The 14,832-nt window shown below is 47.5% G+C and overlaps 1 protein-coding gene across 4 annotated transcripts in view; it reads left to right on the forward strand.

Annotated features, from left to right (window-relative positions):
- Positions 1-14,832, forward strand: part of Uggt (UDP-glucose-glycoprotein glucosyltransferase) — a 166,290-nt gene that overhangs the window by 79,703 nt on the left and 71,755 nt on the right. For all 4 annotated transcript variants that reach the window (XM_077698077.1, XM_077698079.1, XM_077698080.1 and 1 more), the window contains exons 5-9: positions 1,254-1,369; positions 4,546-4,735; positions 6,488-6,584; positions 8,435-8,510; positions 13,188-13,288. In XM_077698077.1, the coding sequence (XP_077554203.1) occupies positions 1,254-1,369; positions 4,546-4,735; positions 6,488-6,584; positions 8,435-8,510; positions 13,188-13,288 (580 nt within the window). The remainder of the gene's footprint in view (positions 1-1,253; positions 1,370-4,545; positions 4,736-6,487; positions 6,585-8,434; positions 8,511-13,187; positions 13,289-14,832) is intronic.

The raw sequence follows: 14,832 nt of genomic DNA on the forward strand, positions 1-14,832 counted from the left end.
ATCACATTAGGGCAACAGAAAAATGAGGGGAGATGCATGAGAAAAAAGGATTGGGGCTGGTGAAGAGATGGAGAATGGGATGCGAGGGGGCAGTAGAGCATGAGGAGGAGGAGGAGGGTACTGGGAAGGGAGTCTGCAAGTGCGGGAGGGACGGGGAGGAAAGGAAAATGGAAGGGAAGAAGCGAGAGGTGTGGGAGGGGGAGAGAGGAGCATAGCATCTTCTATCATCGTTGCCTGGCCAATTTTTCACCCGGTTTTGTCGACAATGGCAGCAAAGCTGTCTAGGGATGTATTTTATATGTCGTTCGTGCCCGTCTTGGGAAAAATATGGCTTGCAGCAGAGCCTACTGTATAGTTGAGTCACTGTAAATTGCATTCTGTGCTCATATATTAGTGAGAATAATAGCGCATTTGACTGCTAAGTCAACTGTATCACTGCACTGAGTTTTACATACTTGTCATTTGTTAGTTCACAGTCAAGTTGTAAACCTTAAATGATCATAATCTGGTTTCCTGCTCTTCTTTGGTCGCATTGGAATGGACAGTGCCCCGGTCAGGAAAAAGAAGGGCAAAATTAATGATTCAGTTTAGAAGATATTTTTAAAATTATAAACACGGGTGCCCCGAGCTTTGACATTCATTTTTTGATGACAAAGGCGTCTCTGAACTTTTCACTTCATCATCGTTATCACCACCATATCACCATCATATTCATTGTTCTCTATTCCTGTTGGTCTCGCTTTCCCGCTCATGGTGTGTGGCGCTTCAAATGACAGGTAATTTTAAACATTGCGATTTACCTGCCACAAGTGTTCAGTGCAGCTCTCATGCCTATATTTCTAATGTAACTCATCCTGTGGTGTAAGTGGCTGCCCACATTTGAGCGCTAATGGGGGTGATGTTCCTGCGAATCAGTCTGTTTAACGTTTTTCACATAGCAGTAAGGTGTTCACTTTTGCTTGTTAATTGTGCTGCACTGATTTGTTATTTATTAAAGCTATGCTTCACGGAAAAAAATAAGCGAGTTATTCAACAGGAACACGCCTTCTTTTCCCCCAGAAAAACAAACTAATTTTTTGTGAAATGTCTTTGAAAATTTCCCTTGGACAATTGCTGTCTGCAGTAGTTCACAGTCATGAGCCATGCTGCGAGCATTCCTGGATTAGTTCTTGTGTTCTCGTTTACATTGTTGACATTAGCGTTTCTCGTGCTCATGCAATCGGCATTTTTTTTCTCTTTTTGTCCTTGTGCAGGCCGCTCAGGACAAAGGTTTCCCCGAGGAGTGCCAGTTTGTCATCGAGGTGCAAGGTGCTGGTGCTGTCTGCGATGTCGACAAATTGGACGGCGCTCTGCGTAGCAGAGACAAAATGTAAGCTGCTCCTTGGCTGTGTATCCAGGCCTTTCCCGGGCAAAATCTGTCGTGGACTGCGTCGGATGACTCCTTGAGGTTTTGCAACATCAACACAACACTCGGGGTGTCTGGTGGACAGAGTCAGCCCTGTGTCTTCACCCTGTTGGGACTTGGGTGGCGTGGTCGAAGTGGGCCACGGTTGGTGTTGGGTCGGGGCAGTCGTGAGGACAAGTTGACCTTAGAAAGGAATAAAAAAAAAGTTTATTCTAGTATTTACATCATTCTCAAATAGAGTTAATAGGCAGTGCGCTCCTGCGCGTGCGAGATTAAATAAACAAAGTGGGTTCCGTCCCCTTTCTGTCTTTTCCTCCGCTGTTGTCGGGAATGCACCAATCAGGAAAATCCATGGCGCTGAAAACTGACGCCCACATACTCGCAGAGAAAGGGCATGTTTCTCTGTCACCCAGGTGAACGTCTAGTTGACCTCGGTGAGGCAATCTGCTTAGGGCCAAACGCCTTGGGACTGCCAACGTCGAGGCCTAGGGAAGACGTGTGGGATCTCCCTCTGGTAATCTGGCGTTGGGCGGCTCGTTGAACAACAGCGTCTACGGCGTCATCAGACACGCCACAAAGGGCAGGACAACTATGCGCAGCATGCCTCGGAAGAGGCAGACAGGAACGTGCACCCTGCCTCTGCAAAGGGAGATGCCGTGCGAGGGTCTGTCATGTTGCCTGATAGTTTCTGATCATTAGGGCGACCTTCCACCACAGAGGGCTTGGGTGGCCAGAGCCGCTGATTGTGGCTTATGTCCAGCAGCACAGCTTGCCACTGCGTCATTGTGCACACACCAGGTCGCTTCCCGTCGATGAGGGGCGCTCGCAGCCAGCGGCAGGCTTCGGTGGTCGAATCAGAAAATAGCGAGGACAGATTTTGCAACAACCCCCACACATTTCTGCTGCTCAGTGATGTGATTGTGGGTTCAGTTACCAGTTCCAGTTGCTGGCTTTTTCTGTCAAGAAAAGAGGACGCACTTGTGTACGAGACTCTTAGGCACATTCAAAATCCACTGGCGATATAATCTGTGGTCAATCCCATGTGGAAGCCATGCACACCACTGTGTGCCAGGTGATGGCAAAGGTGTGGCGCGCATTAGGTCGTGCCAGACAGTACGGGACTGAACTAGGATACGGCGGAACTGCCCGCATTTGGACCTTACCTGTAAAGGCGTGGTTTTTCAGTGTCTTTGTGTTGTTCTCGGGAGCCTCAGCCGGGTGCAAGGACACTGACATTTGGCACCCAGCTTGGGGCGCCAAATGTGGTTGCGGGTTGACACAGCCAGCTGTAGCTACTAGGACGGACACCCCCAGCTGCCCCAGGCACAAGGTTTCCTAGCGTCCGTGCACCAGAGTCCCGGCTAGCAAACTGACTGCCCCGTGCCCCCACCCCAATCTCTGTCACGTTTCGCTCGTGTTCCGCGCATTGTGTCCGCTTTATTGTTGTCTTTGTCTGGTACACGATGGGGTAATTAGCCACCGCGCACATCGCCAATGTTGTGTAGGGTGACTGCACCCATCACTTGCTACAAGTCGAACATTAAAACGTGATATTAGTGCAAACATGTGCAGTAATGATCAAGTTAGTAATGGAAGAGAGTGACTGCTTTTGTGGAAGGCACATCAAGGACTTTCGTAAACATTTAGCATGGTTTTTGCAGGTCCTACCACAATATACATAGCTCAAATGTACACAGATTAAGGTGCGATAATTTTTCCCTTGTGTGTTGATGTGTATTTGGCATGATGCATGAATAGCCAAAAGCTGTGGGAGGTGGTTTGGCCTTAAATATTTCTCGCAACTAAGGAAAAATTTGTCCTTGTTTGATGTATAGAGCTGCAATTACTGCCCATTTAGGGTGGTCACTTTACCTACTGAGTTCAAGGGGAGTCTAGCCAACTAAGGCACTTACGTGCCATTAGGCACCCACTAGTGTTTCTGTTTTCTGAACAACCTTCATTTTTGCCTTTATAATCCCCCTCCCCAAAATGGTTCATCCTTGTGCCAGCCTTAGCTGTATACATTTTTCAGGCTTGATGCTCTTAGTCAACTCGATGGATCAAGTTAGCATTAACCGGGCTTCTAATTCTTGTGGTTTTATACTCCAAAGCTACGCTTGTGCTGTGAGGTGTGTTGTAGTGGAGGGCTCTGATGAGCCCAGAAATCTTGACACACGGGAATCTTCACGTTTTGGTTCCGTCCAAGAAACAGCCATCGCGGCCCGAATTGTACCCACGTCCTTCGGTTCAACAGCACAGCGCTGTAACCACTCAGCCACCGTTGTGAGTGTAAACCTAGCTTTAACTCGGCCCAGAGCATTCATGTTGTTGATTGCTCCGTGCTCAATTACAGGCAGACGTAGCACTAGGGGATGAGTCTATGATGTTTTGGGCAGCTATAGGGTTCACTGCCTGCCTTTGTGAAGCGGTCTTTCAATCGGTCATTTCCCACTGACATTGCTACTACAGCGTTGCACTTGTCTCAGTTGAATACTGGGACAAGTTTCTGTTAAGGGGTCAGCGGCATGTACACCCAAGAGCAAAAGATTACGGACCACTAAAGCAGCAAATTTGGGTTATTTCTCTGCTGCATGGCAGCCCGGGGTACTATGGGCCGTATTTTTCATTACTGCAGGAACTATACGACATCTCGCATGCGCGCGGCAGTTTGTCGGGCTGCTACCGCAAGAGAAATAACATAAAATTGCCATTTTCCTGGTCTGTAAACTTTTGATCAAGGCTGTACATACTAGCAGAGCACAGCCGTAGAGTTTCTAGAGGGAATTGCACCATTACTCTGAAAAGGATGGGTGATCTTAGCAAGAATAGTAATGTGCTTGAAGGGTTAGTCTTGCTGGCCCAGCTAGTTATACGAGCCGTGCCAGAATCAGACTGGCACTGAATGCGAGCCATAAACTACGCAGACTTGATTTCCTACCACCAACCTCCGATAGGGCTGGGCAGCTTTCTGAATTGCTGTGTATAGGTACTCGAGGACAGCGGTGATTGTGCTCCCACAATTGCCGCAATACTGTGGTTGGGCAAGCAGCACTGCTGCTTTGCAGCTTGCTTTAGTCGGTGGCTACTTTTGGTGCTTGCATGTCAGCGACTTCACCTTGCTGCATCCCTGTTGTGTTCAGGGCCAAGCTTTACACGTACAAGATGGACCACTTCTACGGGGGTGCTGCCAGCACTAGCAGCAGCCAGGACAGGCCCGTCGTGATCCTGCACGGCGACCTGGGGGCCCCTGGCTTCCGGCACATCCACGAGGCACTCGAGAAGAGGGCCAAGGCCCGGGAGATCAGCTACGTGCTACGACACTTTGTCAGGGTGCGTGGCTCAGGCCTGGGGGCATCGCAGCCTGGGTTGGGTGGTCGCTCGGAGGACACCCTTGGAAGGGTGGCTGATGAAACCATTTTATCACCGCTTTCTTGTCTTTATTCGGAACAGAATGCACATCTCTGGTCTGGTGAATTTTAATGTAGGAATCTTGGTTCACTGCCTTGAAAGAAAAATTACACATTAAGAAGGAGGGACAAGATGGCAGCTGTTGTTTTGGCAGGGAGGGCAACCCCGCAAGCGAGTTCACAGCAGTTCTTCTAGGCTGTTGAGCACTAGAAAACTTTGCTTGGTTTGTTTCACTCTGCAAAGTGGCTCCTAAACATTTGCTCATGGCAACAGCAGCTCTGTTACCCGCTAACAAGACCTTGATCAGCCCATGTTGATATGCTCAGTCTCTTTAAACACACTAAATAAAAGCTGAATAAAACCACCACTGGCAGCCGGAGCAAATAGAGCGGGCATTGTAAGGTATTTATTTAGTTATAGGGAACAAGACATGCAAGTACATAATGTAAAAGTGGCATTCACAATAGCACAGTCAGTGGGCATGAAGAAAGCCTGACACCTGTGTTGGAAGCTTAGGGGTTCTGGATAAATCACTACGTGTGTCAGACAGCTGTCTTAGTTCTGTAGTCCGTGCAAGGCGAAATTTACGAGTTGTAGCTGTTATGTAGGAGGCCTTTTTATCAAAGCAGCTGCAGTAAGTACAGTCATGGTGAATGTCTGTCAAGCAGAAAGCAGGCTAGAGACTTGGGCCGGGCTGTAATTTCGTGGCTGTGGCTTTCATAGGCACTTGTGAGCTGCATTTGTGCGTTGTCATTACCACTGAAAACTGACATAATCAAGTCACACTGGACAACTTCAAGTGTCGGTGTGATGTGACATAAAGCCATAACAATGGTGTGATGCTGTAATTTCGTGGCGGTTGCTCTCATAGGCACTTGTGAGCTGCATTTGTGCGTTGTCATTACACCTGAAAACTGACATAATCAAGTCGCACTGGACAACTTCAAAGTGCCGGTGTGATGTGACATAAAGCCATACCAATGGCGTGATATGTTCATCCTCGACCTGTACAATGAAGGATGAAAGCGACTGTGACCAATTTAGGCGAAAAGCAAAAACGCCTGTGTGTTCGGTATTTCAGCACACGTTAAAGATCCCCAGGGGGTCGGAGTTAATCTGGAGCCCTCCACCATGGTACAGTGTACTATAAGACAGGTGTGTCGTTAGGGGCTGATTAGGGGGGGTCCCTTTTGCGATGAAAATTTCTGCTGAGGAACTCCTGTTGTATGCAGCGCTCCTGGCATTAAATTAATCCTGTGTTTATTAAAAAAAAAAATTAAAAAATAAATAAAATTAAAATGGTTAAAATTAATCCTTTGTTTGTTAAATTAATCCTTATTTATTACCATAAATAGTCTTATTTCTTCATTTTATGGCGTAAAATTTTATAAAATCCGTCAAATAACTGTTTAGTTTGATTTAAAAACTTGTACGTGGTGCTGGCTGCAACAGAGTTCTCTGGGGAACGCGTGCGCTCCATACAATTTTTTAATCGCAAAAGAGACCCGCGCTCTCCATTGGTTTTTCCCCCGAACAACGCACTTCTACCTTCTAGTACACTGTAACTATGGTGTGCGTCATAGCCCAAATGTATCTTGACCGCATTAAACCCTAACGTAGCAGTGGGGCCCCCCAGATCACCCCTGTGTGTGTGGGTGCTTTTCCGTGTTTCAGAACCCCAGCACAAACAAGGTGCGGCTCTCGGGGTACGGCGTCGAGCTGGCCATCAAGAGCACCGAGTACAAGGCCCAGGACGACACCAAAGTGAAAGGTTGTGGCCTTTGACTCTCCTTCTCTTCGCGTCTGTCGAGGCTTTACTCCGTGCTGATCGGGTCTCTTCCATTTTTCGTGCGTAGTGCGAACATTGAGGAGCGAGCGCATTGCCAGACTTCCCTATCCAGCTGCATGCACCTGGTCCAGTTTGAGTGCTTCCAGCCAGAAACTGCCCCAGTAGCATCCTGCATATGAGCACATCCCAACCCCCTCTCTTCTCGCTGGGCTTCTGCCTTTTTCTGTGCCTCTAGCAGTACTTGGGCAAGATGCTGTGACGTGAAAAGCAGTCTTCAGAGTGGGGGCTGAGGGTTTTGCGTTTTTTTTTTTTTTTTTAACGCAAAGTCAAGGACAGTTTAGTGTCTGCATTGCTGTTGGCCTTTTGGTGGCGAGGGGCAGTGCGAGATTCGTCTGTTATCTCTGTTGTTTTTGTAGCTGAGGTGAGGCCATCATCCAACCTCTCCTTGCTCTCGAGACACCTGGATATGCCCTTCCATATGGGTAGGGTTCTGCCCTTTCGGAGTTTATTTTTGAGCAAATTCGGAGGACGTTTTTCAGAGTTTATTTATTTTTGGAAATTCGGAGTTTTTCTGAGCGTCCTTTCAGAGTACACAGAATTCGGAGTTTTTCAGATTATTAGGGTCGTAGAGTATTGATCTTTATTAAGAAATGCCATGTACAACAATAAAATAAATCAAACAGCAGAGACATTTTTATTGCAGAGTCAATATTTGCAACATTTGTGGTGACATCCATTAACAGCTTGTAGTGTATGCAGAGGTCAAAGAAGGGCAAATGGTGAAGCGTGAAATGAGGTGAGAGAAGGGCGAGTGAAATTCTAGGAAAACAACATATCAGGGAAAAAGGCCCGAAGTGGAGTGGCAGGGAAGGTGAGGAGTGTTTGACCTTGGTTCGACTATTGTTGTGGGGAGAGATCTTGTTTTTCATGATGAGGGTCCGAAGCGACTCGTTTGTGAAGCTTGGGAACGTAAGTGGAGTGAACAAAAGTGGAAACATGAAAATAGAATAGGAAAAGTTTTTCAAGAATGCCAGGGAAAGATAATGGGTAGTCTGGTTTTCACAGGCGGCAATCCCTGAATTCGGAGTTTTTCGGATAAATCCGTATCTGCAAAATTTTTACTGGCGAGTGTTTTCCGGATTTTATCGGATTAATCCGAAAGCGCAGACCCTACATATGGGTAGTGGTGTTTCATCTACAACAATGCAGCTTGATTTGATTTTTGTAAGGGTGATGACAACTTTTTTTAGCTGCGTTTTCATCAGCAGGAAGCTGCTGACACTGGAAACCTCAGAGAGCTTAGAAATGGATGGAAAAAAAAAAAAGAAATCCTGAAAAAAAAGAGATAAATGCAGTTCTTCGTTCTTATCATGCTTGCCACATTATGCTACTGAGGTGGAGGTGTGGGCTTGGTCTCGGCTGCAGTAGACATTTTTTCTCATGGAAGCAAGTAACAAAAGCTCCCATTTGTTGAGATTTGGGTGCATGTTGCAGGTCCCCGGGGGGTCTAAATTAATATGCACCCCTCCACTGTGGCATGCCACATAGCCCAGGGCAGCTTCGGTGCATGACACTCTTTTTGTTGCTGTTGTTAGTACAACAGTCATGTACTCTTATCCTTGTAAGGGCTACATAACTATTGTGTTTGCACCACAGAAGAAGACCTGACCGTGTTCCCTTATAGTGTTTGCAGGGATCTTTTCTGCTTTCTTGAATTCTACATGTACACATTTGCTGCTGTCTCCCGTGGAAATTGTGCTCTTTGCTGCTATTTTATCAAGCTATCCTCTACTATGAAACACCTTGCTGTTGTCCTTTTACGTTGTCTGCAGAGGAGAAAAACGTGGTCGAATCTGAGGAGACTGAAAAGGCCGATAATATCGAAGGGTTCGACTTCAAGAAGCTCAAGTGAGTGCTGCTCTGTGGTGTGTGGAATGTTGTGATTAGTGCTTGCTGGTCATTTGCGCAATTTTGGGCAGCTGAACCAAGCAGAAGTCTTTTGTTTAGAAGGCTGGATGCTTTACGGAGCAAAACTGTGAAGTTTGCAGTAGGGTGATGCTTAAACGAAATATTAAAAAAAATGATCTGAGGCGCCCAAATTGTAGCCGCATGCACCGAGTAATGCTAAAGGGAGATTAATGTGAAGTGTGAAGTCTAATGAACTACTTGGAAATGATCTACTCTGTGAAACCTGAGTGGAGTGCTTGGGTGGATGCGTTGTTAGAATGAAGGTGTGAACATAACTTGTTTGCTCTTGTCCTTGCAAGAAGACTGGGTTTCGGAATTTTCACTCGTCCGCAGGCCATAAACACTCTATTAACTGTTAACGGATTCGTGCCCCCTCCCCCCAAAAAAGAAGGTTTGTTTTAAAGGTGTTGTGCCACCAAATTTCAAGTCTTTAAAAAGCCTTCTGTAGGCTTTCTCTGTATGCAAGGACCCTCAACACGAAGTGCTGGGTACAGCAAGCGCTTAATATATACAGTAGAATCTCGATGATACGATTCTGGGTGATACGAATTTCGGGATGATACGAATTTCTGAAAAGTCCCGGCAAAATTGCATTGTTTGCAATGGGAAAAATTTCGGCTGTTACGAACGGACCTGGGCGGCCCGGCGGATGATACGAACGAGCCGGCGAGGCGCCCGACTGCCGAACAAGCAAGTGACGGCTCTCTCTCCCCATTTGTCACTCTTCTTTCTCCAGAAACGGCCGGGCTGTTGTTTTCTGCTCGCGAAAACGCGCCCCGCATGTCCCATGCGCGCCGCGAAACCTCTCGCAAGCTGCGCGCACCGCGGCCGGCGGCGGCAACATGGCGGCAGCTTCGGCCGCGAAGTGGCATGGCCGCTCGAGCGACCGCTTCTAGCCGCTCTTTAAAATGCCGCTCAAGGCAGACACGAAGTTGCTTGTGCAGTAAAGGAGCTGATAACGTTGGCGAAAACGGTACTATAAAACATCATCCGCGCCGCTAGTGAAAGCGCCCATAAAATATCTGACGGAGTGCTAAGCCTAAACATCTCGGGCGGAGCCAGCCGGCTGTCTCTAGCGTTTCGCAAGTCGTCAGCGTCATTTTCTGACCGAGGTAGGAGATACCGCGGGCGCGAAATCGTCAATGCGGCTGTGAAAATACAGCGCGCGCAAAGCTGAGGCGTGCGAATCGCGTGCAAAAACGCACCATGCTGTTCACGCTTGACTGTTGCGGCGTGTAGCGAGCTTGGACACCGTGAGTGAGGAGACAAGCGCGAAGCTAGGCGAAGCGTTACGCGCTCCAGAAAGGACTGCTTTGTGACATGGGGGTTTAAAAGAAACAGAAAAAATCACGGATTTCTTCACGCGAAAGTAAGAAAAGAAATAAACGAAAACTTTTTTCAGCGCTCAATTTTTTTGTCTGTGTTGGTTCATACGAATTTCGGATGATACGAATATTTTTCGCGGTCCCGCGAGATTCGTATCATCGAGATTCTACTGTATTTTAATTCGCTTCTAAAAAGTACCTAAATGCTCTTCTGGAGATCGGGACCTATCTCTAGCGCCACTAACCATGACGTCAGTGAATTGCCAGCATAGCAAAGTTTGTGACGTCATATACCACGTTACCGACTCGAGCGACGTCAACGTGAACTCCAGTTACAACAGTTTGCTTGGTCGCTTGGTTGTATCAGACACACTAGGCCGGCACGACGGCGACGCCGATGGGTCGCCAAACCATCAGCCAACCGCCGGGTTACCAGACCGCGTTGTCACACTACGCCGACGGCGACACAAACACGTCGGCCGATGGAAAGTCGCCGTATTGTGACTGACTCGCTGACCGAAGACGCCAACAAAACCGGTCGCCCGACGCGTCGTCGGGAATCGACTGAGAAGCGAAAACTGCGCCTCGACAACATTCATGCTGCAATGAATGTGGCTCTATTTTGTTAGTTTCTGGAGTGTAATAAACTTAGTAAGGTCCATGAAGCCCGTACAACTCAACACTAGCGCTAATGCAGTCCGTATTTTGGTGTTCGACGCTTCGGCCGTGCTCTTCGGCGACGCCGCTACCTTGGAGCTGCAAACTGCATATGCGTGAGCGATCGGCTCGCCTGTAGAAAATATAAGGTCAGTTTCGTGCAGAAGAAGAGTTACGTAGGGTAATTTTGGTAATGACAGACAATATCGGCCAAGGTTTTTAACGTAAAACGTAAAAACCAAATTACGGCAAGCACTATCCCTACAGTGCAAAATCGCAGTCGCAGCCGGGCACGCTTATTTTTGCGAGCGCTTTCGCGAAGGAGCAGAGTAAGTTGACGGCGATAAGCTATTGAGGGGGCTTCGCGGAACCTTGCTGCGCAAGTGCTATTTAAGAAATTTCAGTTTACCAGCCAGGAATTCTGTAAACTAGCTAGTAAACACCAACGTACGACTCGAACGATGGGCCTCCATCTAGTACACTGTCTATTTACATCATTTGTGCGGTGGCGCAGTGGTCTCGCTCGTCGCGCCCACTCCATCAACGTTGCGGGTTCAATTTGTGGCGGGTACAGCTTTATTTATTTTATTTTTTTTTTGAGCGGTTTTTTTAAGGGGCATGGTTTGCATATCCAATTGCATTTCTGTGGCAGGTAAATCCGTGTCGGAGCTGTCGCGGCCTGACATGACGAGTTGGCGTGTTTACTTCCGTGGGGAAGCACGTGTGTGCGGGAGCAGACGCCGCAGTAAAGTTGCAGCGTACCGCAGCGCCGCATGGTAGACACACGTGGCAGAGCGTCCTCGCAACACTGTGACGTCACGGCTTGAATCGGCGCCCTGAAACCGGAACCGAATCCTGTTCACATGAATCGCGCGATAATAAATTTTTGACTCAGAATATGTGCATGTGAGAGCATGTATCATGCTTTCTAAAGAAATATAAAATGTTTGCAACAAAGAATGCACAAGCAACAAATTTGGTGGCACAACACCTTTAAGCAGTTCTTTTTGCATTGTCTTTGAGCATGAATGGTGGTGAAAAGCTTAGCTCCTCGCCTTTGAACACTTTGCTGCCAGTCACTGCCTTTGCCCACTTGTGTGTATTGAGCCTTATTTTGTGAGCGTTCTGGGGAAAGGTGTTCTTCTCACGACATTCTTCTTGAAGTAAATGTGCCCCAAAACCAACCCGAAAACTTGTTTGTTGTTTGTGCATATGTAAGTGTCAGGATTACACTCAAGCCAAGTTTTGCTCACGGCCACGGAGCAAGAATATGTTGGACGGGAAACGGCCCATTGCGGCAAGCGCAGGCGAGCGACCAGATAATGTCACAATGAAAATGAAGGCGGACTGCAAAGCTTGGTAGCTGCGACAGCGAAGGAGAAGGTAGTGGCACCTGATAGACAAAATGATAGCGGCAGCAATTCATTCGTGGCTGCGCAGGGAAATGCCGATTGCAGCGGCCGCACAGTTTTTTCGCCCGCAGCAGATGCCGCTAGCTTAAAGGGACCCTGCAACACTCTTCGTGCAGTGCTAGTAAACCTGCGCGACGTTTAGATTAGACTTCCAGGAACACCCAAGCCAAATATTACACGTGCAAGTGAAGTGGTAAGTGCGCAAATCGCCGTGAAAGACGCAAAGGTCGGTTTATTAGATCCTGGTGAATGTCGAACCAACCGAAAAACCAACCGCTGTCTCTTCAATTCTCCTCATTATGCACCCCTGGCATGGCCTCTGCGACGTCAATTGGGCCATGGCTGTCCTGGCTGTCCTATTGGCTGTCGCTGGTCTACTTCGCGGCTTAATTCTGGCATTTCCTGTGACGATTAGCCGTCGTCGGCGCTGTGTATCAACCTCTTCTATGTCTGAACCTGTCCGCATGCTTTTGGTGTTTCTTTTGTTTTGAGTGCGCGCGGAGGTTGAGTGACGAACTAAATATTACACTTTCAATGAGCCCACTCGACAACAAACGTTTATTGCTCCAAAAACGTCCTACCAGCCTGAGCGCTTGCTTGCGAGCAGGCCACCATGCCTGCTTTTTTTGTGGCACCAGACCGGAAATAGACCCGTCCACGTTGCAGGGAAAAGGCGAAACTTCCCGGCATGTGACATATCGAAGGCCGCCGAACAGAACGCCGCGCGCCGCCCCCCTCTCCGGGAGAGAGTGCGCAGCTTTCGTCGCGTTGTCCGCGATTGAGTTGAGAGGGAACATTTATGCGCGATTTTTCATTGCGCGTAGTTTCGTGATAGTGAACGGATTTTCATAATTCTTGTGGGAGGAGATTGCTGGGACAAGAGACTTTACCCCAAAATACATTCCGAGTAGTCGATGGTAAGTGTTGCAGGGTCCCTTTAACCTATGATGAGCGCTTGTGACATTATCCGGCCGCGCTAGGAAGCCTCATTTTCCCTCCCGTCTTGTTCTTGCTCCATGCTCTCGGCTAACCATGTTGAGAAGAACTTCTTGCTGGGCTAGTTGGTGAATAGATGTCATAGAACCATGTTATTAGAACTATGTTAATGCTCTGTAATGTGACATTTGTGAGAATGCTTGTCTATTTGAACCTGAAATGCCCCGTGTCGTTCCTAATGGATGCCTCCTCCCTCTGTGCGGGGCCCCCTACTTTATGACCTGAAGGGAGCTGTACCCCGACAAGAAGGACAAGCTGAACCAGCTGAAGGCCCACCTGACTGACTCGGGCAACGAGCTGGCGGCCCTCAAGGTGTGGGAGCTGCAGGGTCAGTCTCCTCCTTGTCCTCCTCCCCCTGTGTGTGCGTCTTCTTGGGTCACTAGGCTTTCGGTGTAGATTGGAGTGGGGCACGAGGCATAGAGACCAGAATCTCCTGAGAGGAAGATTACTGTATTTTCACGCATATAACCCGCCCCTGCATATAACCCGCACCCCTACTTTCCGTCGGCAAATGAAAAGAAATACATCCCTGCGTATTGCCCGCATATTTTATGCATAAAAGGATGGGACTAAAGCTACTACTCAAGGAACATTGCACACTTGTTTATGCAAAAGAACTTACCTAGCTGACTATGTAACTAGATGGCTTGCAGTATACATTTTTTCAGGTTGGTATATTGTTGAGTTGTGTGCAAAATAAGCACTGTCAATGGGATAACAGTGGCTTCGTCACTATTACTGCTGTAGGGGCATCACGGTCCAATGCGCATTGCGGTAAAGCTGCACCAAAGGAAACATCTCACACATAATCCGCACCTCTACTTCACCCCTGAAATTTTCACATTTTTGTGGCGGGTTATACGTGCCAAAATGCGGTACTGCACCCAGTTATGGGGGGCAAGCAATTTCACAATGCTGAAAGAGGGAACTCGGGTGCCCGTGAAAAAGGGTGGTAGATTGACCTTCTCCTGCTTTGAAGCAAGCAGTGCGATGAACCTTGGAGAGCAATTCTTTCCACACAGCTCTTCTCTTTGGTGGTGCACTAGGCAACACTGGTACTGTGTGCTTGGCTCCTTTTCATTTACTTCACCGTTTTCTTTTTATTTATGTGTTTTTTTTTATCTCCACCAATTCTTTTTGGTGGGGTCTTTTTTTGTAAACTAATCTGTGGCAGGTGGGCCTGGGGCATAATCTGGTGAATTCTTTTGTAACCAACATTAAAGGAACACCTAACTCTTATTAGTGGCTGCATGGGGCAGTTTAACTGGCTGTTTTACAGAGTTATTGGTGTTTAGTCTGTCTGTAATAGGCAGCAGAACAGAAAAAAAAAACCATTTGTGGCCACTGCGTCAATGATCATAGTGATATCACAGTGGTTTTCAATGTGTTTTCATGCACTCCCATCCAAGAGGATTTTAGTTTTCACCCATTTTTCCAATTAGCTTTGCCTTTTTGATTGTTCGCTGCCAGGTTGTGCAGGTTAAACATGCTTGCAGTCTGTTAAATTTTGCCCCGAGGACTTAACAGTGTCATTGTAGCTGCTGTCAATGAATTGGTGGAAAGAAGGATGGTGTGAAGAAAACAGCACTGTTGAAAGTGCTCTTCTGCTTTAAACATGCTGCTCATTGACACTAATAAGACTTGGTTGTCCCTTTATTTCACTTTAAGAAAACATTCACAAACAACATGACCTATATTGTAGTCTTTCAGACTGGTAATGTAATAAGCCAATGCCTGCAACTTACTTCAGTGTCCTCTTAAGATTCCTCTTAAGATGAAAAGCTGAATGGCGTGGGTGCAATCCAACTTTGACCAGCAAAAACAAAATATTTTCCTGTCTTCCCCCCCCCAATGCCCCATTATGGGGGAAGA

The sequence above is a fragment of the Haemaphysalis longicornis genome, unplaced genomic scaffold (assembly GCF_048455015.1).
Source record: "Haemaphysalis longicornis isolate Haplotype H1 unplaced genomic scaffold, Haemaphysalis longicornis Haplotype H1 scaffold_2, whole genome shotgun sequence".
Classification (NCBI taxonomy): Eukaryota; Metazoa; Arthropoda; class Arachnida; order Ixodida; family Ixodidae; genus Haemaphysalis; species Haemaphysalis longicornis.